This window comes from Nothobranchius furzeri, chromosome 16 (genome assembly GCF_043380555.1).
Source record: "Nothobranchius furzeri strain GRZ-AD chromosome 16, NfurGRZ-RIMD1, whole genome shotgun sequence".
Classification (NCBI taxonomy): Eukaryota; Metazoa; Chordata; class Actinopteri; order Cyprinodontiformes; family Nothobranchiidae; genus Nothobranchius; species Nothobranchius furzeri.
Window position 1 is genome coordinate 54659967 of NC_091756.1, and position 24383 is coordinate 54684349.

Consider the following 24383-nt stretch of genomic DNA (forward strand, 5'->3'; position numbering starts at 1 on the left):
ACAAGTGTGTGAAGTTAGTTATGCTAAAATTTTAAATAAAAACAAGACACAAAAACACACAAATTGAGAACAAATTTATTCAAAATGAAAAGCCCATTCTTCCCTTTGATTAGAGCTTAGATTTCACATTCATGTTTTCACATGTGAACATAAAAAAAACCAACTCCACATGTACTGGTGTAAATTCTCAGTCAGGATGTGGTTTTACTGAGTGCTTGGAGGAAAGGATCTAAAAAGCTACTTCAGAAAAAGGAGTTTTTTTTAATTCTTTCAATCACTTAGAAAAACCTCACCCAACTTCCTGCACCTGCTCCCTAAAGAACAGCTCTGATCTACAACTACGTTAGCCGGATCAGAATAATGCAAACAATACAAACACACACCTTTGCTTTAACATAACTAGTATTTAGAAAAAAGGAATGTAAGAATAAAGGATTTGATTTATAAAGCACTCAATGCACTTTCCATTATTCATGCACTCACACGCTGCTGGTGATGGGAAGCTACTACGTAGCTACAGACGCACTGGAGCAGTCTGACAGAGTTGGGGCAGCCTTGTGCATCATCTCTAACCACCAGTAAGCTGAGTGAAGTGTCTTGCCCAAGGACTCAACAGCAGAGTACCCTGGTGGGAGCTGAGATCACTCCTGCAGTAACCCGCTCTACCTCCTGAGTAAAGGACAGCAGTAGCTCAGGAGGGAGAGCGGGCTGTCCAGTAATCGGAGGGTTGTAGGACGGACCCTGGCAGAGAATGCTGCTGTTGTGTCCTTGGGGAAGACACTTAATGCCTGCTGGTGGTGGTCAGAAGGACTGGAGTTCGACAGCCTCACCTCTGTCAGTGTGTCCCAGGGCAGCTGTGGCTACATTGTAGCTCTTTACCATTAGTGTGTGAATGGGTGAAATTGAAGAGAAAGTAGTCTAGTATGGCATGTGCCTTTTATAAACAAAACAACAGCTCAAAAAATGACAAAGACTGGGTCGGACTTGGACTTTTACATTATTTTTTTTCCAGTTTTTGAGGAGTGAGCATCACCTCACCCCTGCTCCATGGAGCCTAAGGTAGAAACCATCAACTCTACTGATCCATTCACTCGATAGGACAGCGGGAGGGTTTGCGGGGTTTTAGGACAGCTTTTTACAATCAGAAAATATTCTTTAGGCTTCTATAAAGAAAATGAAACTTTTTGGTGACTTACAATGGCCTAGGAGCCTTGATACCTAGCTAAATACAACCACATAACAAAAGCCTATGATTGGTTAGCCCCGCCCACTTGGCCAGAACATAAATACTACATGAGCTGTGTGCTGATAGGCCAGTTTACCCAAATGGCTCTACACCGTTTCCTGAAGCTAGAAACTGTACAGCTGTGTATCATATCTGGATAACTCAACAGGCAAGCTATGGCTCTACCTGGCATTCAGCTAGTCTGGACATTCCCAATACATCCTGGAACGTTGGGTGTTCCAAAATTATTCTTGGTTATTTTCATCTCTTTCAACTAGAACATCAGTGGTAGGTTGGGCTAGCATTAGCAGTAGCTCAGGCTAGCGCTGTTCTATGGTTGGCATTACCGTGACCAGCATTTATATATTGCCGATGCTGCAGTGGGTTAGGAGATGCAGATTTAGGGTGATTTTTCTGGGATTATGACATATTAAACCAGCTTTTATCAGAACAAACCATTTCTTTGTGGCCTTTACAACATTACTAATTTGCATAGGAAAGCAGGTCAGAAATGGCACCGACTTTTGGTATGCTACATTAGACACCCCAAGTCTAGTCTAGAAATCTAGACAACCATAACAGAAGCAAAAGGATTTTGCTCTGCAGGTCAGTCTAAGCAGGCTCCATTGGAGACTCAGCAAGCCCAAGCAGTTCTGTCTTGCCAATCACGGCGTTCTATTGGTTTGGTGGGAGGGATTAGCACCAGAGCTGCGAAGAAGCAAAACAACAAAGATGGCAGCAACTCATTTGAAACGGCTTTGGCATCAACTTTGGACTATTTAGACTTGGGCTTTTCTTTGAGTCAAGAGCAGATAGAGGTCCTTTATTTATAAAAATGATGCATCTGCATCCTCTTTGATAGTCTATGGAAGACGGTCACACGTCCACACGTAGCCGGGGATCTGCCAAAACGTAGATATTTTTCTACGTTTTGGCCTGTCATCCACACGAAAACGGAGTTTTTTCACACGAAAACGGATCTTTTTAAAAACTCCGGCCAAAGTGAAGATCTGCGTTTTCTCCGTTTTGGGTGTCTGCGTGTGGACAGACAAAACCGGAGTTTTAAGGTCCGCAACGTCACTCCTCATGGTTTAAGTCACCACTCTGTTTAGACTACAAATACTTCAGGGTTTTAAGGCGGTGGAAATGAACAACACATTCAACTATCACATGTACATTTTAGAGTAAGATGCACCAAAAACATGGTGTGAACCCAAACAGTGAGTAATGTTTGTGTTCTAGCATCAGTCTGAGGTCTCCATTTCCCCCAGTGTAAGATCCTGACACAAAGAAAACAATAAGTGCAGTAGCTCTGACACAAAAAAGTACAATTAAAAAGTATTTATCTCATTACCCATTTACTCAATCAATCAATCAAAGCTTTATTTATAAAGCGCCTTCCGCAACCCTGTCAGGACGCCCAAAGCGCTGAACCTTTTACTGAACCTAAGAAGAAGAGGTCACATTTTTGCAGATGTATTCTAAGGTTTTAGATGCAGCTTGTAAGTTAGATGAAAACGAATGCCCAAGGGTAGCTGTACTTGAGTGTTTTTGTTCAAAAACGAACAAAAACTCATGGTCAGGAGGATCACATCTGTTTAAAACCAACCGTCCCTCGGCTGAAAGGAAGGGTTGGGTTAACTCCCAGATGGTGGATGGATAAAATGTCCAGAAATGGTTTCATTATTTCTGATATTTGCTTTTCACTTCCACAGGTTCCATTATTTATTACTACTAGGTAACTCTAACCCTTCACTTCTCAATTGTGCAAAAAATCACATCAACAAAGTATTTAGAGCTCTTTAGTGTGTTTGTGCTTTTACAATCATTAAATATATTTTATATATTTATAGTGCCTCCTTCTTTGACCTGGTTTTACTTCTTTTATTCTTTTAAAATCCTATAAGATGTGAATTTGTTCTTTGTTTTGATCAAATGCATATTGATGTTATGCTCAATAATAATTATCTGAATCAGAAATGTTCATTAAACGTTTTTCAAATATTTAGCCCTGATGTTTTTAGTAAAGAGTCATGGAGATATTTTAGGTGAAGTGAGTGAAACAGATCGTTGATAATTCTCATTATCAAAACACTCATGAAATCAAATTAAAATGTAGTCCGAGTCGGTCTCCTCCAAATCCCCAGACCCACTGAAGTACCACCGTTTTTAGACTTCCTGAGCAGTCAGGGGAAACATCTCTACTCTGCCTTGGTTCTTTTGTCTCCAGATGGCTGCTTGAGGTAGGCGTCATAGAAGAACAAGGCAAACAGAATCAGGTAGCTGAGGTACATGAGTGAGCCCCACACCACGTTATCCACGTTGGAGGGACAGTGCACGTCGTGCATCCAGTGGTGCACCAGGCCCAGAACTGTTAGACCCATGGCCATCTGCAGGATCTGAGCGGCCGTGATGATCATGGCGCACGGCCGGGGCACGCGCACGCCGGCCGCACGCGCAGTGTAGTATGTGTACATGAGGGCATGAACTGTGTAGTTCATGGTCATGAACCAGCCGCCGCCCGCCACCTGGTCCTTGTAGGAGAACCAGGTGTAGAGCAGCACGGTGATGTGGTGGTACCAGTGGAGGAAGATGAGACGCTGCTTCCTCAGGACGATGAACAGGGTGTCTCCTGTGAGAGACGGAGATGAAGAGGTCATCTACCAGACCCAGAGCTTCATGTGGAGGCCATGTTGAAGATGACCTCCACCTTGGAAAACCCCTCCCACCCACTGCATCCTACTGTGGAGACCATGGACAGCTCCAGAGGCAGACTGAGACATCCCAGAAGCAAACAGAACACAACCCTAGGTCATTCATCCCCTCCTCAGTTTAAAGCCTGATTTATGCTTCTCCGTCTGCGTCAGTGCGGAGACACGCAAGGCCATTATCCGTCCTTGCGGGCCTGCCGGAGAGATCCGCAAGGACGGACGGAGTCGAGCTCTCTTTTCTAAACATCCGTCAGTCGAGACGGATTACGCAAGCTTGTGATTGGTCAGGACGCCGCTGTTGTTTACAGCGCCGCCATTGCAAAGAGAGCCGAGGATAACCAGCGGCAGACACGGGGAAGCTTGAAGAATACCTCGCGAAAAAACTCTAAAAATATGAACGTTTAATTCTCCCGTGACTGGAGGAGTGAAAAGATGCGCAGCAAGCGTTTTATTTGTGGACGGAAATGACAGGAAACGTGGGTTTAGAGGTGGGGAGCGCATGAAGCGGTGGAGGAGAATGAGAGACAAATATGTCCGTGTTAAAAGTCTCTTATGTACACAAAAAACACAATATAAACACACGATCTTGGACCGGATACATGACAGGATACCACAGAACAGCGCTACGCCCTCTGTGGTCCTGCCGGGGAATTGCTTTGCAACACTCTCCAGGAGACGGAGAAGTATGAGAGCAAAACGCTTCCGTCAATCCGTGCGTGTCTGTCCCTTGCAGAGCTGATGGAGAAGCATAAACCAGGCTTAAGCTGTACTGGTACTATCCTGGTACACAATAACACCAATGCAACATTCAGTATGTGTTCAATACTGGATTTACATAGTATGTATGTGTCGTTGGAACCCAAGTTTTTTCATTTTTATTCGTGGCTTTTAGCGTTCGAAGGTTATAATACTAGATTACCACCTATGTGTATAAATACATGTACCTTTGTTATTATCATTCAGATTATCCTCCTAAGTGTTGGTGCTGCTGTAACAAGTGAATTTCCCCACTGTGAGATCAATAAAGTCTATTCTATGTCCTGTTAAGGTTTACATTTCTAAGTTCTGATCCATTGTATTCTTTCAGCCCCTTTTCCATTGCAGAGCCATATTTAGACTTTGCTCAGATCACTTTTGACCGTTTCTGTGGAAAAACGTTTTCTTGCAGGTGACCGGTACAGTTTAAAGCCTCCAATGTAAAATACTGATTGATGCTGACTTGGAGCAATATGTATCTTTGTAATATTTCAGAGAATTAAACATTAAAACAAAATCTTGTGCGGTTGATTAAGGATCAAAACATAAACCTGAAATACATGCTTGAATAAGCCAGCCAGCATTTGTATGGGTAATTATAAATGATTGTAGATGCTTCTTTTAAAATTTCTCCCACTTAGCATTTCACAAGTATAACATTTTTCCCACGTCTGAATTAATCAAAACTATTGAATTGATTGACCAAAATAAACAAACTAACTCTGGTAGAGTGCATTTACAAACATTAGAGGCTAAGAACTTGGTAACAGAGAGAGAGAGAGAGAGAGAGAGAGAGAGAGAGAGAGAGACAGAGAGAGAGACAGAGAGAGAGAGAGAGAGAGAGAGAGAGACAGAGAGAGAGAGACAGAGAGAGAGAGAGAGAGAGAGAGAGAGAGAGAGAGACAGAGAGAGAGAGAGAGAGACAGAGAGAGAGAGAGAGAGAGAGAGAGAGAGAGAGAGAGAGACAGAGAGAGACAGAGAGAGAGAGAGAGAGAGAGAGAGAGAGAGAGAGAGAGAGAGAGAGAGAGAGAGAGAGGATAATAAACCAGTGAAACTCCATCATCTGTATGAAACAGCAGACTGAAGGTTGGAAAGCCCTTTAGCATGCAGTGGAGCAGCAGTCCGACCAGCTGGGAGGGGAGTCTTTTCTTCCTCCCTGGAGTTCTCGTTCACTAATGGAAATTTCTTGCCCCGTCAGCATTTACCTTCCGTAGAGCACTCAGCACCATCTGACCCACAGAAAGCTGGAGAATAGATTCCTGTGCTACATAACTGTACTCCAGCGATGCAGCTCTTCAGATAATGATCACTGAGTTGGTTGTAGAAAAAGTTCAGAAAAACATGACATCCTCATCTAGCATATAAGAGCTCGTCAAAATAAAAGCCTCACCCTCCCGTAATTACAACATTGTTAAGATCAGCTTATTCAACGTCCCATCGTACTTTATCCTAGATTAGAAAGTTTAGTCATGGAGTCTTCAGACACTAGGAAGGAAAGTTAGATTTTCCTAGAAAGGGGTTGTGTGGAATAGCTAAGAGACTTTGGAGAATCAGGGAGAAATCCTCATGAAACTAACAGCTATGTGTACGGCCCTTTTTGTAGAACTTTTCCTCAAGATCTGATAAGGCTTTCCTCACAGAGATGGTTTTGTCTGACTATAATAATGCTGTTTAGTTTCCTAATGACACTACTGGTCTTGTGTACCATTTTGGATTTATCTGATGCTGTCTGTCTTGATCAAATCTTCTATGGTTTTGCTTACTTTAAGAACGCTGTAATCCACCCACTTCTTAAAGAACCGAGTCTTGACCCCTCTCTCCATAGCAGCTTCAGACCATCTCTAAACTTCCGTTCATTTCCAAGATCTTGGAAAAGGTTGTGGCTAAACAACTCACAGCTGCTCTTGATGAACATAACATCTATGATAGCTTCCAGTCAGGTTTTCGTAGAGCTCATTCTACTGAAACAGCTCTTCTTAGGGTCTCTAATGACCTTCTGACTCACGCTGATGCAGGGGACTGTTCTGTTCTGGTCCTGCTGGACCTGACTGCAGCCTTTGACACTGTTGACCATCACCTGCTACTGGAGAGGCTGAGAGACTGGGTAGGCCTATCAGGATCTGCTCTGGAGTGGTTCTCCTCTCATCTCTCTGAGCGCTCCTTTTCTGTGGCCGTCTCCAAGTTTAGGTCCTCCACCAACTCCCTTACCCATGGTGTCCCACAAGGTTCTGTGCTGGGGCCTCTGCTCTTCCTCCTCTATCTGCTTCCTCTTCAGCACATCCTGAGCTCCTTCAAAGGAATCTCCTACCATCTTTATGCAGACGACATCCAACTGTACATCTCCTTTAAGCCCCATGAGATGTCTAAGCTGCAGCTGTTCCACACCTGCTTAGACTCTATCAAAACCTGGATGGCTGGGAGCTTTCTATAGCTGAATGAAGATAAGACTGAGATCCTCATCTGTGCCCCAGACAAGCTGGTTCCCAAAGTCAGAGACTCGCTTGGTCAGCTTACTTCTCACACCAAACCTTCTGTCAGGAATCTTGGTGTGACCTTTGACCCAGCTATCACCCTGGATTCTCATGTCAGTTCTCTTGTTCGCTCTTCCTTCTTCCATCTCAGGAACATTGCTAAGCTGAGTCCCATTCTGTCCCGCTCTGAACTTGAGACAGTTCTCCACACCTTCATCTCCTCACGCTTAGACTACTGTAACTCTCTTTTCACGTGTCTGAGCAGAACCTCCCTGGACCGTCTACAGGTGGTTCAGAATGCCTGTGCTCGGCTTCTAACCAAGTCCTCCAAACACACCCACATCACCCCGCTTCTCCTCTAGCTTCACTGGCTGCCAGTCAACTTCAGGGTTCATTTCAAGATCCTGGTTCTGGTCTATAGGGCCTTACATGGACAAGCACCATCTTACATTGGTGATCTTCTTAGTCCCTACACCCCCAGCAGGTCCCTGAGGTCCAGTGACCAAAGCCTACTGGTTGTGCAGCACCAGGCTAAAGACCAAAGGTGGCAGATCATTTGCTGCTGTGGCCCCCAGACTCTGGAGCTCTCTCCCCCTGAGCCTGAGATCAGTGGACTCAGTGGTCTCCTTTAAAAAGCAGCTGAAGACTCACTGGTTCAAGCTGGCTGTTGTATGACCTTCTTCACCACTCTCTTTATTCTGCTCTCCCCACCTATTCCACCTTCCTCAGGATCCACTGATTTCCCTCTTTCCTATTCACTCTCTCTCTTTATTAACATTTTTTTATCACAATTGTCTATTTTTTTGCCCATTTTAAATATATTTTTAAACATTTTCTAAATGCTTTTTTATATTTTTACATTTTTTGTTTTTGTGAAGCGCCTCGTGATTTTTATCTTGAGAGGCACTATAGAAATGATATTTTCTTCTTCTTCTTCTTCTATGGGAAACATATTTTATCCTAGAGCAGGGTTGGGGAACCCTGGTCCTCGAGGGCCACTAACCAGCATGTTTTAGTTGTTTCTCTGCTCCAACCCTCCTGATTCAGTGGTTCAATCACCTGTTCAGCTGCTCATTGAGCTCTGCAGAAGGGTGTTAATCACCTGCTGATTAAAATCAGGTGTGTTGAAACAGGGAAACAACTAAAACATGCTGGCTACCAGCCGTCTATGGACCAGGATTCCCCCCCCATCCTACAGCTATCACAACTGGTTATTAAAGGTCTAATAAAAGAGGTCTTACCCAGCTCAGGGACCTTGCTGATTGTAAAGGCGTACGCCCAGAACTTCGTGACAGGAGCTCTGAAGAAATAGTTGTCACAAACCGTCTGCTGGAAGCCTCGGTTTGAGAAAACGTGCAGCATGTAAACTCCGGTCCTGAAGGCTCCAATGATACTGAAGAGTAAACACACAAATACAGAAGAGTGGTAGAGATTCACACTTGGTTTAAGCTTGGACTCCTGCTGTCCCTAACCTTTTGAGGTGCTCCTAGTAATACTCCCACTAGGACCCAGACAGGTACCTAGAAAGGAAATGTAAACATCCTTCCATTTTAAAAGCTTAAACCGTTTAATCAGCTTCAGTAAAAACACCTATTGATTTATTTAAAGATCATTCTGTTAAAAATGTGATGTATTTTTATTATTTTGTTTTCTGTAAATGATTCTTGTCATTTTATTTTGAAATAAAAAAAGAAAGCATGAAATGTTTGTCAGATAATACTGATGACTTTGTGGGATGAAGGGGCATACCAACATGCTAATGAGGGATTTTATTCAACTCCTGTTCAGCAGTCAGCAGGGAAAACATATTTAGTCAGCCTCCAATTGTGCCTGTTCTCTCACTCGGGGGGGGGGGGTTAGTGAATGACCTGCAGAGAGCTGGGACCAGAGTTACAAAGGCGACCATCAGTAACACATACGCCACCAGGGACTCAAATCCTGCAGTGGCAGATGTGCCCCCCTGCTTAAGCCAGTACATGTGCAGGCCTGTCTGAAGTTTGCTAAAGAGCATATGGATGATCCAGAAGAGGATTGGGACAATGTCATAAGAAAAAAAGAAAGAAAACAATCTATTATAGCACCTCTCAAGGTAAATAACGAGGCGCTTCACAAAAAACAAAAACAAAAATTAAAGAATAAAAAAAGATTTTATATAAATTATTACAAATATATTTAAAATGAGAAAAAATACAAATTGTGATTTTAAAAAAATGTGAGGAAAGGGAGAGAGAAAATGATTAGGAAAAAGGGAAATCAGTGGATCCTGGGCAAGGCGGAATAAGAACAGAATAAGGAGAGGGTGGTGATGAAGGTCACACCAAAACCAGCTTGAACATGTGAGTTTCCGCTGCTTTTTAAAGGAGACCACTGAGTCCACTGATCTCAGGCTCAGGGGGAGAGAGTTGCAGAGTCTGGGGGCCACAGCAGCAAATGATCTGCCACCTTTGGTCTTTCGCCTGGTGCGCTACACAACAAGTAGGCTCTGGTCACTGGACCTCAGGGACCTGCTGGGGGTGTAGGGACTAAGAAGATCACCAAAATATGGTCAGATGAAACCAAAATAGAACTTTTTGGTAAGAATGCTACTCGTCGTGTTTGGAGGAGAAAGAATGCCGATTTGCACCCAAAGAGCACCAAACCTACTGTAAAGCACAAGAGTGGCTACATCATGCTTTGGGGCTGTTGTTTCTGCTAAGGGACCAGGACGACTGATCCGTGCAAGGAAAGAATGACTGGGGCCAAGTATTCTCGGACTTTGAGTGAAAACCTCCTTCTATCAGGAAGGGCATTGAAGATGGAACATGATTGGGTCTTTCATCACGACCATAATCCCAAACACACCGCCCAGGTAACAAAGGGGTGGCTTCATATGAAACCTTTCAAGGTCCTGGAGTGGCCTAGCCAGTCTTCAGTTCTCAACGCCTTAGAAAATCTTTGGAGGGAGTTAAAAGTCCGTGTTGTCCAGCGACAGCCCAAAAACATCACTGCTCTAGAGGAGATCTGCATGGAGGAATGGGCCAAAATTACAGCAACAGTGAGTGAAAATCTTATTTAGATCTACAGGAAATGTTTGACCTCTGTCATTGCCAACAAATTATGGAGAAGAACTCTTGTTACTGATGCATTTGGATCCAGTGTGTACAGTGTTTATTTATCATTTAAACAGAGCTTTTAAACCTTAACTAAACCATAAAAGATCTAATTCTTCAATGAGGTCAATAAAACTTATCGAGAGAACCACAGTTACGAGACCTTACTTGCATTTTTATATTGGTTATGTAACCTTTCTTTTTGTTACTCTAAAGATGGAAAATAAATTTAAGCCCAAAATAATAACAAATTGTTTCTCACTGAATAAGAGGTGTGGAACACCCTGGACAGGTCATTAGTCGTACACTCACTTACACCTAGGGATGGGTACCTTTGACATTTGAATCGATTCGGTACTAATTCCCGGTACCTACGAATCGATACCGGTACTTAACGGTACCAATTTTCGATACTTTTGAGTGTTTATTATTTTAATTCTCTTTTATAATTAAATATATATTTTTCTCAATATATAACAATATTTGATAAATATCACGATAAATAACATTCAACTGTTTGTATTTTAACATCGTCCTTGTAGTTTTATAAGCTGATAATTAAACTGAAGCAAACATCTTTACTGTGAACTAAATTTACTGTGTATCTTCATTCCTTTTGCCGTCTTTTTTCATTTGATTTTTCCTACTGGGAAGTTAGAATTTCCGAGGAGAAAGCGAACGCACCATTAGCTGATAACAATGGTAGCAATGTAAGCTAACATATCAAGCTAACGTTATCTTTAACAGATTATTTAGCTGCTGGAGCAGATTTAAACGATGATGCCTCACACTTAAAACGTTGTCGCTGGTTTCATCTTCACCCAATCACCCGTCGCATTTAGTAAAGTGAAGCCAAACTTTAGAGCGCGTTCATGTTCTTCGAATCGGAAATTCTGAGTTCCGAGGAGAAAGCGAACACATCATTAGCGAAACGGAAGCTAACATATCAAGGTAACGTTATCTTAAACATTTTATTTACCTACCGGAGCAGATTAAGATGAGGATGTCTCACTTAGATCGTTGTCTGTCGCTGGTTTCATCATCACCCAGTTACCCATCACATTTAGTGAAGTGGACCCAAGCTTTAGCGTGCGTTCTTTCTACCATGCTGCTCTGTTTACAACTGGCTCACAGCGAGCGACGACAGAACGCTCTTGCGCATGCGCAGCTGTCTTGGCAAGTTCTCGTTATGAAGGACGGGTACCGAAACGAGGCACCGTTTGAAACGAAGTGAATCGGTGCTCGGTCGGTACCTTAAAAAGTACCAAATTCGGTACCCATCCCTACGATGACAGTGTTAGTTATCAGTAACCTAACATGAATGTTTTTGGTCTGTGGGAGGAAACCGATCCATGCAAAGCAGACCATGCTAACTCTACATGGAAAGGCTGCAGCCAGGTATTGAACCTGCAACCTTCTTGCTGCGAGGCAACAGAGCTACAGCGCGCTCCTAGAACATAAAAACAGAAACATTCACCAAAGAAGGGTGTAAATGTGTTTTTGCAGATTATGTGCGACTGACCTGAAGATGGCGAGGCTGAGCGACCACAGCGCTAACGGCCAACGCAGGTTCAGTTTGGGCCTTTCCCTCATGAAGTACTGACCAGCGAACACGAGCGTAGCGTACAGGCCACAGAACATAAATGACTTGCTCCTGCAAAACAAATAAAAACACTTGAAAAATGTAATATTTTACAATATAGAATTCAAAGTGAGTGTGCCAAGTAGCACGAATGTGCTATGAAGTAATAATAGCAGCTGGTTTCATGATATTTTAGACAAATGCCAGGCTGTAATTAATGCTAATGTTTCACCTGAAGGTGGCAGAGTAGTTTTGAAAACTAAATCATCATCTTCAGCTAATTGTATTCTTTTTTTTTTAAATGTGTATAATTAATAAAGCTTTGAAGGTGAGCAAAACCTGAATAATTCTACAAAGGTCCAAAAGTTCACTACATTTCATTTGCATTTATTTGGCTTGTTGTAATTTCTGACAAATCAGAACAGCCTGAAATTGAACAGTGGCCATTTATAAAGTACATATTACACTGGCAATGAAGTCTTGATGGTTTAGTCTGTGAAATGCATCATTGTGAAGGTCAACAATAAAATAGAGAATGTATTAACTCATTGATTCATCCTAGATTGGTTACATTTGACTAATAGTTTCAGATTAAACTAACAAGTTGTTTCCTACTGACTCGCAGCTTCTACTGACCGAGTTATTAAAGAGCAAGTCACCCCCTACCAGAGTCTAACTCCACTCCCACTTCATGTTTGAAAAATGCAACACATGCCGTTGCCTGGCAGACCGAGAGGGCGGAGCTGCTAACAAATACACACACACTCAGGCTCACGACAGCATTGTGACATCATAATGTACCAGTTTACATCATAGCATACCTCTTAGCCAATAGCGGTGGCAGATTTAAATTAAAATACAGTGCAGAGTTTTTACCTGACAACGGCACAACACTGCCAGTTTTAGGCAGAATATTTAAATTTTAACTAAGATGCACTGAAGTGCCGAATTATTGACGACACGTGTCTGCAGCACGATTAGACACTCGTTTATTTAGTTTATCAGCAAAAAAAAGTTTATTTGGGGGTGACTTGCTCTTTAAGAGTTTCCCTGTGAAATCATTGTGGAGAAAAAATCTAAATCTGATCCTCAAGCAAGATGTGAGCAAAGCACCTGGATCAGATACAAGCAGGAAGTGGGTTCAAAGGGAAGACCTTAACAGGAATACCTCTGAATAAATAATCCCATGCAACTGGTTGGAAATAATACTAAACTGGGAAAACAAAGTGGGTGTTTCTGCTTATGTGAATTTCCCCACTGTGGGATCAATAAAGTCTATTCTATTCTATGTATTTTCTAAAATTGAACAGTTTGTACCAACTATGTCACGGCTGCATTAGACTAAACAAATAGGAAATAAAAATAGCTTTACATAAATTAACCGTGGGAGGTCATTTCACATCTAGACTGAAGGACACAGTGTTCGGTCCTGGAGCAGAAACTGTGACATCATGTATTAGTTTCATCTGAGACATCCTAACGTATATAGTAGATCTAACTGATCTGATGCAACTCATCTCTTAAACGCAGCGTTTACATTAGTTTTCATGAATGGTAGATAGCTTCATTTAACCAGAATCGTTTGTTTCCGCAAGTGTTCCATCAGGACACAAAGTCCAGGCAAAGCCCGCTTCCCGCCCCTGTCTCTGAGTCGGAGCACACCGGCGTGTCTCAGCTAATTTATGTGCATTTCAGTGATTTCATTTCTTCTTATTCTGTTTAGATCTTCTCACCAGTTTTCCTGCATCCATTCTAGAGCTCGTTTCTGGTCAAACTGCTGCTCGAAGACAAAGCCGCTGAGCTCACTCTGGTTCATTTTCTCCCGCAGGAACTTCCGGGTGGTTTTAAGGCAGAAAAACGAACAACAGCTGAACTACTGAGATAAACGACAGGATTTGACGGCAGCGTGTGCGCTGGTTGCTGATCTGGTCTTCAGAGCAAACAAGCTAACCAGAGTGAAACGGTGCTATTCCGGTATGGACTTTCAAAATAAAGCAAGGCTGATTCATCAGCTGAACGCTTCATAAATATTTCTGAAACCAGAATTTCAAACACATTGTTGTAAAATTCGCAAAAAATAACACCGAAAAATAATCTGACATGTGTGTAAAATTACCTCAAACATACACAAAAGTAACAGAGACATCAAACAAGCACAAAGACTACGTGTGTGTGTGTGTGTGTGTGTGTGTGTGTGTGTGTGTGTGTGTGTGTGTGTGTGTGTGTGTGTGTGTGTGTGTGTGTGTGTGTGTGTGTGTGTGTGTGTGTGTGTGTGTGTGTGTGTGTGTGCAAAGATCCTGAATATATCTAGACTCTAAAAAGAACCTAATTCCATCCATCCATTTTCATCCCCTTATCCAGAGTCGGGTCGCGGGGGCAGTAGCCTAAGGCCCAGACTTCCCTCTCCCCAGCCACTTGGGCCAGCTCCTCCGGGGGAATCCCAAGGCATTCCCTGGCCAGGTGAGAGACATGGTCCCTCCTCCGTGTCCCGGGTCTACCTTTAGGTCTCCTCCCGGTTGGACGTGCCCAGAAAACCTCACCAGGGAGGCGTCCAGGAGGCATTCAGATGCCCGAGCCACCTCAACTGGCTCCTCTCGATGTGGAGGAGCAGCGGGTCTACTCCGAGTCCCTCCCGAATGACCGAGCTTCTCACCTTATCTATAAGGGAGAGCCCTGCCACTCTTCGGAGAAAACTCATTTCGGCCACTTGTAACCGTGACCTCGTTCTTTCGGTCACTACTCAAAGCTCATGACCATAGGTGAGGGCAGGAACGTAGATTGACTGGTAAATCGAGAGCTTCGCCTTCTGACTCAGCTCTCTCTTCACCACGACAGACCGGTACAATGCTCGCATAATTGCAGATGCAGCACCAATCCGCCTATCGATCTCACGCTCCAGTTTTCCCTCACTCGTGAACAAGACCCCGAGATACTTAAACTCCTCCACTTGGGGCAGGACCTCCTCCCTGACTTTAAAAAGCCATTCTACCCTTTTCCGAATCAAGACCATGGTCTCAGATTTAGAGGAGCTGATTCTCATCCCAGCTGCTTCACACTCGGCTGCAGACCGCTCCAGCGAAAGCTGAAGATCACGTTCTGATGAAACCAACAAGACCACATCATTTGCAAAAAGTAGAGACCTGATCCTTGGGCCACAAAAACAGATGCCCTCCACACCTTGGCTGCGCCTAGAAATTCTGTCCATAAAGGTTATGAACAGAATCGGTGACAAAGGGCAGCCTTGGTGGAGTCCAACTCTCACTGGGAACGAGCCCGTCTTACTGCCGGCAATGCCGACCAAGCTCTGATACCAGTCATACAGGGACCTAAAAGCCCGTATAAGAGGGTCTGGTACCCCATACTCCCGGAGTACCCCCACAGGGTCCCCCGAGGGATGCGGTCAAACGCCTTCTCCAAATCCATAAAACACGTGCAAATTCCCACGCACCCTCCAGGACCCCCCTAAGGGTATAGAACTGGTCCAGTGTTCCACGGCCAGGACGAAAACCACATTACTCCTCCCGAATCTGAGGTTCAACAATCCGACGGACCCTCCTCTCCAGGACCCCTGAATAGACCTTACCAGGAAGGCTAAGGAGTGTGATCCCCCTGTAGTTGGAGCACACCCTAAGGTCCCCCTTTTTAAATAAGGGGACCACCACCCCGGCCTGCCAGTCCAGTGGGACTGCCCCCGATGTCCACACGATATTGCAGAGCTGCGTCAGCCAACACAGCCCCACAACATCCAGAGCCTTAAGGAACTCCGGGCGGATCTCATCAACCCCTGGAGCCTTGCCACAGAGGAGCTTTTTAACCACCTCAGTGACTTCAGCACCAGAGATTTGAGAGGCCAACCCAAAGTCCCCAGACTCAGCTTCCTCACTGGAAGATGTGTCGGTGGGATTGAGGAGGCCTTCAAAGTATTCTGCCCACCTATCCACAACGTCCTGAGTAGAGGTCAGCAGCACACCATCCCCACTATAGATAGTGTTGGTAGTGCACTGCTTTCCCCCCTGAGGCATCAGATGGTGGACCAGAATCTCATCGAAGCCGTACGGAAGTCTTGCTCCATGGTCTCACCGAACTCCTCCCAAGCCTGGGTTTTTGCCTTGGCGACCACCCGAGCTGTGTTCCGCTTGGACTGCCATCACCCGTCAGCTGCCTCTGGAGTCCCACAGGCCAAAAAGACCTGATAGGACTCTTTGTTCAGCTTGACAGCATCCCTAACCACCGGTGTTCACCAGCAGGTTCGGGGGTTGCCACCACGACAGGCACCGACGATCCTGCGACCACAGCTCCGGTCGGCCGTCTCAACAATGGAGGCATGGAACAGGGTCCATTCAGACTCAATGTCCCCCGCCTCCCCGGAACATTTTGGAAGTTCTGTCGGAGGTGGGAGTTGAAGCTCCTTCTGACAGGAGACTCTGCCAGACGTTCTCAGCAGACCCTCGCGATGCGTTTGGGCCTGCCTGGCCTGACCGGCATCCTCCCCCACCGTCTGAGCCAACTCACCACCAGGTAGTGGTCAGTTGAAAGCTCCGCCCCTCTCTTCACCCAAGTGTTCAAGACATGTGGCCGCAGGTCAGATGAAACAACAACAAAGTCGATCATCGAGCTGCGGCCAAAGGTATCCTGGTGCCAAGAGCACATATGGACACCTTTATGTCTGAACATGATGTTCATTATGGACAATCCATGACTTGCACCGATGTCCAATAGCAAAACACCACTCAAATTCAGATCAGGGGGGCCGTTCCTCCCAACCACACCTCTCCAGGTCTCACTGTCGTTGCCCAGGTAAGTGTTAAAATCCCCCAGCAGATTGAGGGAGTCACCGGAAGGAGCGCTTTCCAGCACCCCTCCAAGGTCTCCAAAAAGGGTGGGTAGTCTGAACTGTAGTTTGGTGCATAAGCACAGACTAAAGTCTGAACCCGTCCCCCCACACGTAGGCGGAGGGAGGCTACCCCCTCATTCACTGGGGTAAACGCCAACGTACAGGCACCAAGATGGTGGGCAACTAGTACGCCCACCCCTGCTCGGGAGCAACTCCAGAGTGGTAGAAAGTCCAACCCCCCTCAAAGAAACTAGTTCCATAGCCAGAGCCATGCGTTGAGGTGAGTCCGACTATATCTAGTTGGAACCTCTCAACCTCACACACCAACTCAGGCTCCTTCCCCACCAGAGAGGTGACATTCCATGTGCCAAAAGCCAGCTTCTGTAGCCGAGGATCAGACCACCAAGGTCCCCGCCCTCGACTACCACCCGTCACACACTGCACCCGACCCCTTTGGCCCCTCCCACGAGTGGTGAGCCCATGGGAAGGGGGAGCCACGTTTCCTCTTCGGGCTCCATGGGTGAAAGCCCGGCCACCAGGCGCTCGCCATTTTGCCCCACCTCCAGGCCTGGCTCCAGAGGGGGGCCCCGGTGACCCACATCTGGGCGAGGGAACACGGTTTCCATTTATATAATTCATCATTAGAGGTCTTCGGGCTGCTCGTTGTCTGATCCCTCACCTAGGACCTGTTTGTCATGGGTGACCCTACCAGAGGCAGAAAGCCTCAGACAACTTAGCTCCTAGGATCATTGAGACACTCAAACCCCTCCACCATGGTAAGGTGGCAGCCCAGGGAGAGTTCTAATTTATTTCACATAAATGTAAAACAAGTTTAAGCAAAACATTTACATTCATTAACAGACACAGTTCTAAAATGCAATAAAGTAAAAACATAAATAAATAACAATTTGTTAAAACATTGTACTGCTACATGGTAGTGAAACATACAAAGCTGTAGTCAACAAAAAGCTGAGACACTTGTAACATTTTAATTTGACTGTATTAATGTCTCTTACATATCTTTTTAGTTTAATCAGTGGTGGATTTTATTGTGAAGGTTGACCAATTATTTCCGGTGTTCCCACAGGGGTATTCATGGAAAACAGATTTGTCATTTAGTAGCTAAACTGACTCTCCAAGTAGATATCTTTAAATCAGTTCTTGCACGCTGAACTTCCATTAGTCTTTTACACTATCAGTGTAACCCTCACATGAACTTTCTAGATCTGATTGTGGGACAAAGGACAGCAAGTCACAAAACTCAGTGTACAGTCATGCAACATATGTGAGATCTCTGATTAAACAGAAGATTTGCCTGAGAGTAAAGGTGGTCAGACCAGTTTAGAAAGAGTGCATTTGAGTTTAAACCTAAACCTAAAACTAATAATCTTACATGTCTCCTCTCTAAGAGGCTGAACAAGCTAACAAAGCTAGCTCAATTCTGGGCTGCCAGCTAGATTCAGTTGAGGAGACATGGGAAAGAAGGATGCTGGGGAAGATAGCCTCCATCTTAAAAAAAAACCTTCCCACTCACTGCATCCTACTGAGGAGACCATGGACAGCTCCTTCAGAGGTAGACTGAGACATCCCAGATGTAAATCAGAACACTATCGTAGGTCATTCATCTCCGTTGCAGTAAGAGTGTGTAACTCCTCAATTTAACTGGTCCTGGCATTATCCTGGTACACAATAACATCAATGCAATATTCAGTATGTGTTCAGTGATTGTTTAATACCGGATGTATTAGTATGGCTGTGTCCCTTACAGTGTGCTGCATAGTTCTGGAAACACAAGTTTCTATTTTTAATTGTTGTTTTTAGTGGTTGAAGGTTACAATAACTTACTGCCTTTGTGAGTTTACCCGTAATCTTGTTTTTATTTTATGTTTATGTAAATGTATTTAGCAGACGCTTTTGTCCAAAGCAAGTTACAAGTGATAATCGGCATGTTGCCCATCAGGCTAAAAACAACAATAACAACAACTTGACATCAATCATGGAGAGTAGGGAACAAGGAGTGGACAGTAGAGGGGGGGGGGGGGGCAGATGCAGAGAGGGTGCTAGTTAAGAAGATGCTCTCTGAAGAGCAGGGTCTTCAGGAGTTTCTTGAAAATTGAAAAGGACGCCCCTGTTCTGGTTGTGCTTGGAAGGTCATTCCACATTTGTGGAACGATGCATGAGAAGAGTCTGGATTGTCCTGAGCGTGGTGTAGGCACTGCTAGCCGACGATCCTGTGATGACCGGAGCGGCTGGACTGAGACGTAAGCCTTTGCAAGAGGATTCAGGTAGATGGGAGCCATACCATCTCGGACTTTGTATGCTAGTGTTAGCAATTTGAATTTGATGCGTGCTGCTAGCGGTAGCCAGTGGAGCTCAATGAACAGAGGGGTGACATGTACTCTTTTTGGCTGATTGAAAACCAGATGCGCCGCTGCTTTCTGGACCATTTGAAGAGGTCTCCCAGTACAGCCTGGAAGACCAGTTAGAGGGGCATTGCAGTAATTGAGGCGGGTGATGACAGTAGATTGCACCAGGAGCGGGGTGGCATGTTGTGTTAAGTATGGTCTGATCTTTCCTATGTTATAAAGCTCAAAGCGGCATGAACGAGCAACAGACATGATCTTTGAAGGTCAGGTGTTCATCAATCACAACACCCAGTTTTCGAATTGCCTTTGAAGGAGCCAGATATAGGAAGTCATTTTGGATTGAGATATTGTGCTGTCCTGGCCGTGGAACTGTGGACCAGCTCTATACCCTTGCAAGGGTGATGGAGGGGGCATGGGAGTTTGCCCAACCAATCCACATGTGTTTTGTGGATTTGGAGAAGGCTTATGACCGTGTCCCCATGGGGCACCCTGTGGGGGATGCTCCAGGAGTATGGGGTGGGTGGCTTTCTGTTAAGGGCCATTCAGTCCCTTTACCAGAGGAGTGTGAGTTTGGTCCGCATAGCCAGTAGTAAGCCGGAGCTGTTCCCGGTGAAGGTTGGACTCCGCCAGGGCCTGTCACGAGGCGAGCAAGGAGATGGTTAGGACCTAAAATGCAGATACCCAGGATGACACGAAGCAGGAGTGAAGATAAGAAAAGTCCTTTATTTAGGATGAACAAAAACAATAAAATAAATCCAAAGTCTGGGAGCCAAAAATCCAAAAATGTCCAAATACTGAACTAGAGATCCAAAACACTAGAGACACGAGAAGACTGACAGAATACCACAATGGACCGACACAACACTCAGACAAGGACTGGGTTTTATACACTGGGGCTGGAGTGATAGGAGACAAGGAGCAGGTGTGTGGGGAACTGGCACAGGTGAAAACAATAACTGAGAGGAGGAGCAGAAAGGAGCAGGGGAGGACACCAGACCTGACTGGAGAAGGACACACACACACACACACACACACACACACACACACACACATACACACACCGAGCTGGAGAAGGACACACACACACACACACACACACAACTGAAATAAAAGACCTATAAATAAAAGACCTATAGAAACTAAGGTGGGGAGACTAAGAGACATGAAGAAAACCAGGAGGGAGCTGGGGACAAAAAGGCTGGAGCTACAAGGACACAGAACATGAAGGAACACCTGGAGGTGCTGGGGATGACTGAATGAACACAGGACCTGGGAGGAATGATCTGGAGGGCTGCAAATAGGAGACACATGAAGAACACAAAGAGACACATAAATGAGACGCAGACAAATGACACATGAGGGCGCTATGAGACACAAAAGGAGAAACTAGAGAGGGATAGAGAACACACGGAGACACATGAGGGGAGACGCAGACGCAGACCGTGACAGGGCCGCCCTGTGTCACCGGTTCTGTTCATTACCTTTATGGACAGAATTTCTAGGTGCAGCCGTGGTGTGGAGTGTTTCGAAATTGGTGGCAGGAGAATCTCGTCTCTGCTTTTTGAGGATGATGTGGTCCTCCTAGCTTCATCCAGCTCTGACCTTCAGCTCTTGCTGGGTAGGTTCGCGGCCGAGTGTGAAGCGGCTGGGATGAGGATCAGCACCTCCAAATCTGAGACCATGGTTCTCGACTGGAAAAGGGTGGCTCGCCAACTCCGGGTCAGGAGAGAGGTCCTACCTCAGGTGGAGGAGTTTAAGTATCTCGGGGTCTTGTTCACGAGTGAGGGTAGGAGGGATCGAGAGATCGACAGGTGGATTGGTTCGGCATCTGCAGTAATGCGAATGCTGAGCCGATCTGTAGTGGTGAAGAGGGAGCTGAGCCAGAAAGCCAGGCTCTCAATTTACCGGTCGATCTACGTCCCAATCCTCACCTATCGTCATGAGCTTTGGGTAATGACTGAAAGAACAAGATCGCGGATTCAAGTGGCCGAAATGAGTTTCCTCCGTAGGGTGGCCGGGCTCAGCCTTAGAGATAGGGTGAGGAGCTCGGACATTCGGGAGAGACTCGGAGTACAACCGCTGCTCCTCCAGATCGAAAAGAGTCAATTGAGGTGGTTTGGGCATCTGGTCAGGATGCCTCCTGGACGCCTCCCTGGGGAGGTGTTTTGGGCATGTCCTGCTGGCAGGAGGCCCCCGGGTCGACCCAGGACACGTTGGAGAGGTTACATCTCCAATCTGGTCCGTTAACGCCTTGAGGTCCTGCCAGAGGAGCTGGTGGAGGTGGCTGGGGAGAGTACAGTCTGGAGCTCCCTAGTTGGGATGCTGCCCCCGCTACCCGGGCCCGGATAAGCGGAGGAAGACGACAACGACGATATTTTGCTGTGTGGATGGTTTTGCTGGGATGACAATTAGTTCAGTTTTAGAGAGGTTGAGTTGGAGATGGTGGGATTTAGTCCATTTTGATACATCAGAGAGACGGTTTGATATTCGTGCAGAGACAGTGTGGTCGTCCAGTGGAAATGACAGATAGAGCTGGGTGTCGTCTGCATAGCAGTGGTAGGAGAAGCCATGTGATCGAATGATCTCACCCAGTGAGGTGGTATATATGGCAAAGAGATTAGGTCCTAGTACAGAGCCCAGGGGGGCTCCTGTGGCTAAATGGTGCACGGTAGAGGATTGTCCAAGCCAAGATACATTGAATGATCATCCTGTGAGGTACGATTCAAACCAGGCGTGTGCTTTCTCTGTGATGCCCATGGTAGAGACTGTGGACAAAAGGAATCCATGGTTGACGGTGTCAAATGCAGCCGATAAGTCGAGCAGGATAAGCACTGAGGATTTGGCAGTCGCTCTAGCTTCTTTTAAGGATTTCGTCACTGCTATTAGAGCAGTTTCAGTGGAGTGGCCCTTTTTGAACCCAGATTGGTAAGGGTCAAGCAGACAGTTTTGTGAGAGGTATTCTGTGATCTGCTTGAAATCCACCCTTTCAATGGTTTTGGACAGAAAAGGGAGGAGAGAGATAGGTCGGTAGTTCTCCACATGATTTGGAGGAAGAGATGGTTTTTTTTTAGCAGCGGTTTAACCTGAGCATGCTTAAGAGAGGTGGGAAATATACTGGATGTCAGTGAAGCGTTGATCACGTGTGACTGCTGCAGCTACTGTAGGAGCAATAGCTTGGAGCAGCTTAGTCGGAATGGGGTCAAGTGGGCATGTAGTAGGTCGGCTGCACGTGAGAAGCTTGGACACACAGTTCTCAGTGAGAGGGGAAAACGAGGAAAATGAAGCAGTAGGGCCTGAGATGGTTGGGCTAGAAAGAGTTTGTGGTAGCGAATGTTCAGGAGTGGCCAGTTGAGTAAACTGTTTGCTTATAGCTGCCACTTAGTGAAGAATGAGGCAAAGGTGTCAGCTGATAGATTGTTGGTAGGAGGTGGAGGTGGAGGGGTGAGCAGAGTTTTGAATGTTTAAAATAGTTTCTGAGAGTCAGTAGAGCTGAGCATTTTATCAGTGTAGAAAGCTTTCTTTGCATCAGTGATGCTGGCAGAGAATGAGGACAGTAATTTGTGAAATTTCAATTGATCACCAGGATCTTTTGTTTTGCGCCATTTCCGTTCCGCAGCTCTAAGATTGGTGCATAGAGACCGGAGGGTAACATTTAGCCAAGGGTGCGACTGAGAGGATCTAGCAGGTCTGGTGGCTAAAAGGCACAAGTTATTAAGACAAGAGCAGAGTGACTCGGTGGCATCATTCACTTCATAAGCAGAGAATGTGCTGGGAGATGGAAGAGTGGAGGCAACAAGAGAGGAGAAGTGGTTGGGTGCCAGATTGCGGAGGTTGCAGCGGAATGAGACCATTGGGGAGGAATTTTTCCTCATCCTTTTCTCTAAGTGTGTGTGCTGCTGTAGCAAGTGAATTTCTCCACAGTGGGATAAATATATTCAATTCTATTCTCTTCTATTGTATTCTATTCTTTCTTCTTTATTAAACAAAGTATGAGCCAACTAAGAATAAAAAAATCAAAACGTAGATGGACTTCTTTTGTTACTCAAAGACGTTTTATCTCACACCCAAAAGGCTTCTTCACTTCTAACCACAGGTTCTGGTCTCTGCAGAAACAAACCCATCAGATTTTATTTGGAACAGTTCTTATCTTCTACAGCTGAAAGTGACACAAGCACAACAGAAGAACACATTGACAGAGAGATGCTTCCAGCCACAACTGGATATGGTTATTAATAATGGTAAAAAATTCAATCTAAAATAATATTATCACAACAGAAAAAATATTTTTCAACTCCGGAAACATTTATTTCTGCTTTTGTCACAAAGCATTAATGCCTTTAAGTGAGCATGGGTCTGTTGGCATTCTCAAGGCAGGCCAACATTTCTCTTTAGAAAGCAGTCAAATGTCTCTTCAAATTGGAAGGAAGGTTATATTGAATCAGGTTTTATTCTCAACTGGCTGAGGGTGTCCGCTTTTCTCCTTTAGGAAAAACAAAAGAGGAACATAGTAACTTTTTTAAATACGTGAGCCCGTGAGGTTGCCGAGTCTGCACTCTCTAAGAGACGGTGTGCGACGGTGGCACAGGAGTTAAGCGCTCGCCCTGTAATCGGAAGGTTGCAGGTTCGAGCCCCGCTCAGTGTGTCGCTGTCGTTGTGTCCTTGGGCAAGACGCTTAACCCACGTTGCCTGCTGGTGGTGGTCGGAGGGACCGGTGGCGCCAGTGCTCGGCAGCCTCGCCTCTGTCAGTGCGCCGCAGGGCAGCTGTGGCTACATCGTAGCTCATCACCATCAGTGTGTGAATGTGTGTGTGAATGGGTGAATGACTGATTGTGTTGTAAAGCGCCTTGGGGGGTTCCAGGACTCTAGAAGGCACTATATCAAATACAGGCCATTTACCATTTACCATTTAACACTGTAGCACATGGGTTTGCAATCCGACGCTGGCAGGAGTTGTTTAAAGAACCAACTAACATGCTCGATGCTTGTGAGCATGGACGTAATTTTCACTTTAGAAGTGGGGGGGACATGGAGGGGGGGGGGTATCTTTACAGTATGCTCTAATGGGAAACAGGCTTCAACACAAACGGTTGTTTTCCACTTGGTCCTAGAGCTCAACCAGTGTCAATTTAATATAGCGTAATATTGTTTTTGGATGGTAAAAAGTGCAGGGGTCAAAACTTGACTTTGGAAAAAGTGGGGGGGACATGTCCCCCCTGTCCACCCCCAAAATTACGTCCATGCTTGTGAGGACACTAACCCTAACCAGTTCAGCTAGGTCGGGTCCTTGCTCGACCGCTAAAACCAGAAGCCAGCGGCTCTGAATTTGGACAGTCTAGCCTTCACCTCCAC

The 24383-nt window shown here is 45.4% G+C and overlaps 2 protein-coding genes across 2 annotated transcripts in view; one reads left to right on the forward strand and one right to left on the reverse strand.

Annotated features, from left to right (window-relative positions):
- fads6 (fatty acid desaturase 6) overlaps positions 1-24383 on the forward strand; it is a 35685-nt gene that overhangs the window by 9960 nt on the left and 1342 nt on the right. The window contains exon 5 of the mRNA XM_015962211.3: positions 13663-13808. Coding sequence (XP_015817697.2) covers positions 13663-13719 — 57 coding nt within the window. The 3' untranslated portion in view covers positions 13720-13808. The remainder of the gene's footprint in view (positions 1-13662; positions 13809-24383) is intronic.
- Positions 60-13726, reverse strand: LOC107387310 (very long chain fatty acid elongase 6). The gene is made up of 4 exons (XM_015962210.3): positions 13568-13726; positions 11775-11906; positions 8405-8556; positions 60-3857 (listed from the first exon to the last, which is right to left on the reverse strand). Exons 1-4 carry the CDS (start codon positions 13648-13650, stop codon positions 3427-3429), a joined length of 798 nt encoding a protein of 265 aa, XP_015817696.1. The 5' UTR covers positions 13651-13726; the 3' UTR covers positions 60-3426.

What these genes read in the sequence shown, in the direction of transcription:
- LOC107387310 (XM_015962210.3), bottom strand. Translation starts at nt 13,650, where the DNA reads ATGAACCAGAGTGAGCTCAGCGGCTTTGTCTTCGAGCAGCAGTTTGAC. An exon ending in CTCAGCCTCGCCATCTTCAG is followed by an intron (nt 8,557 to 11,774) that starts GTCAGTCGCACA and finishes TTTACTCTTCAG; the next exon opens with TATCATTGGAGCCTTCAGGA. An exon ending in CAGCAAGGTCCCTGAGCTGG is followed by an intron (nt 3,858 to 8,404) that starts GTAAGACCTCTT and finishes CGTCTCTCACAG; the next exon opens with GAGACACCCTGTTCATCGTC.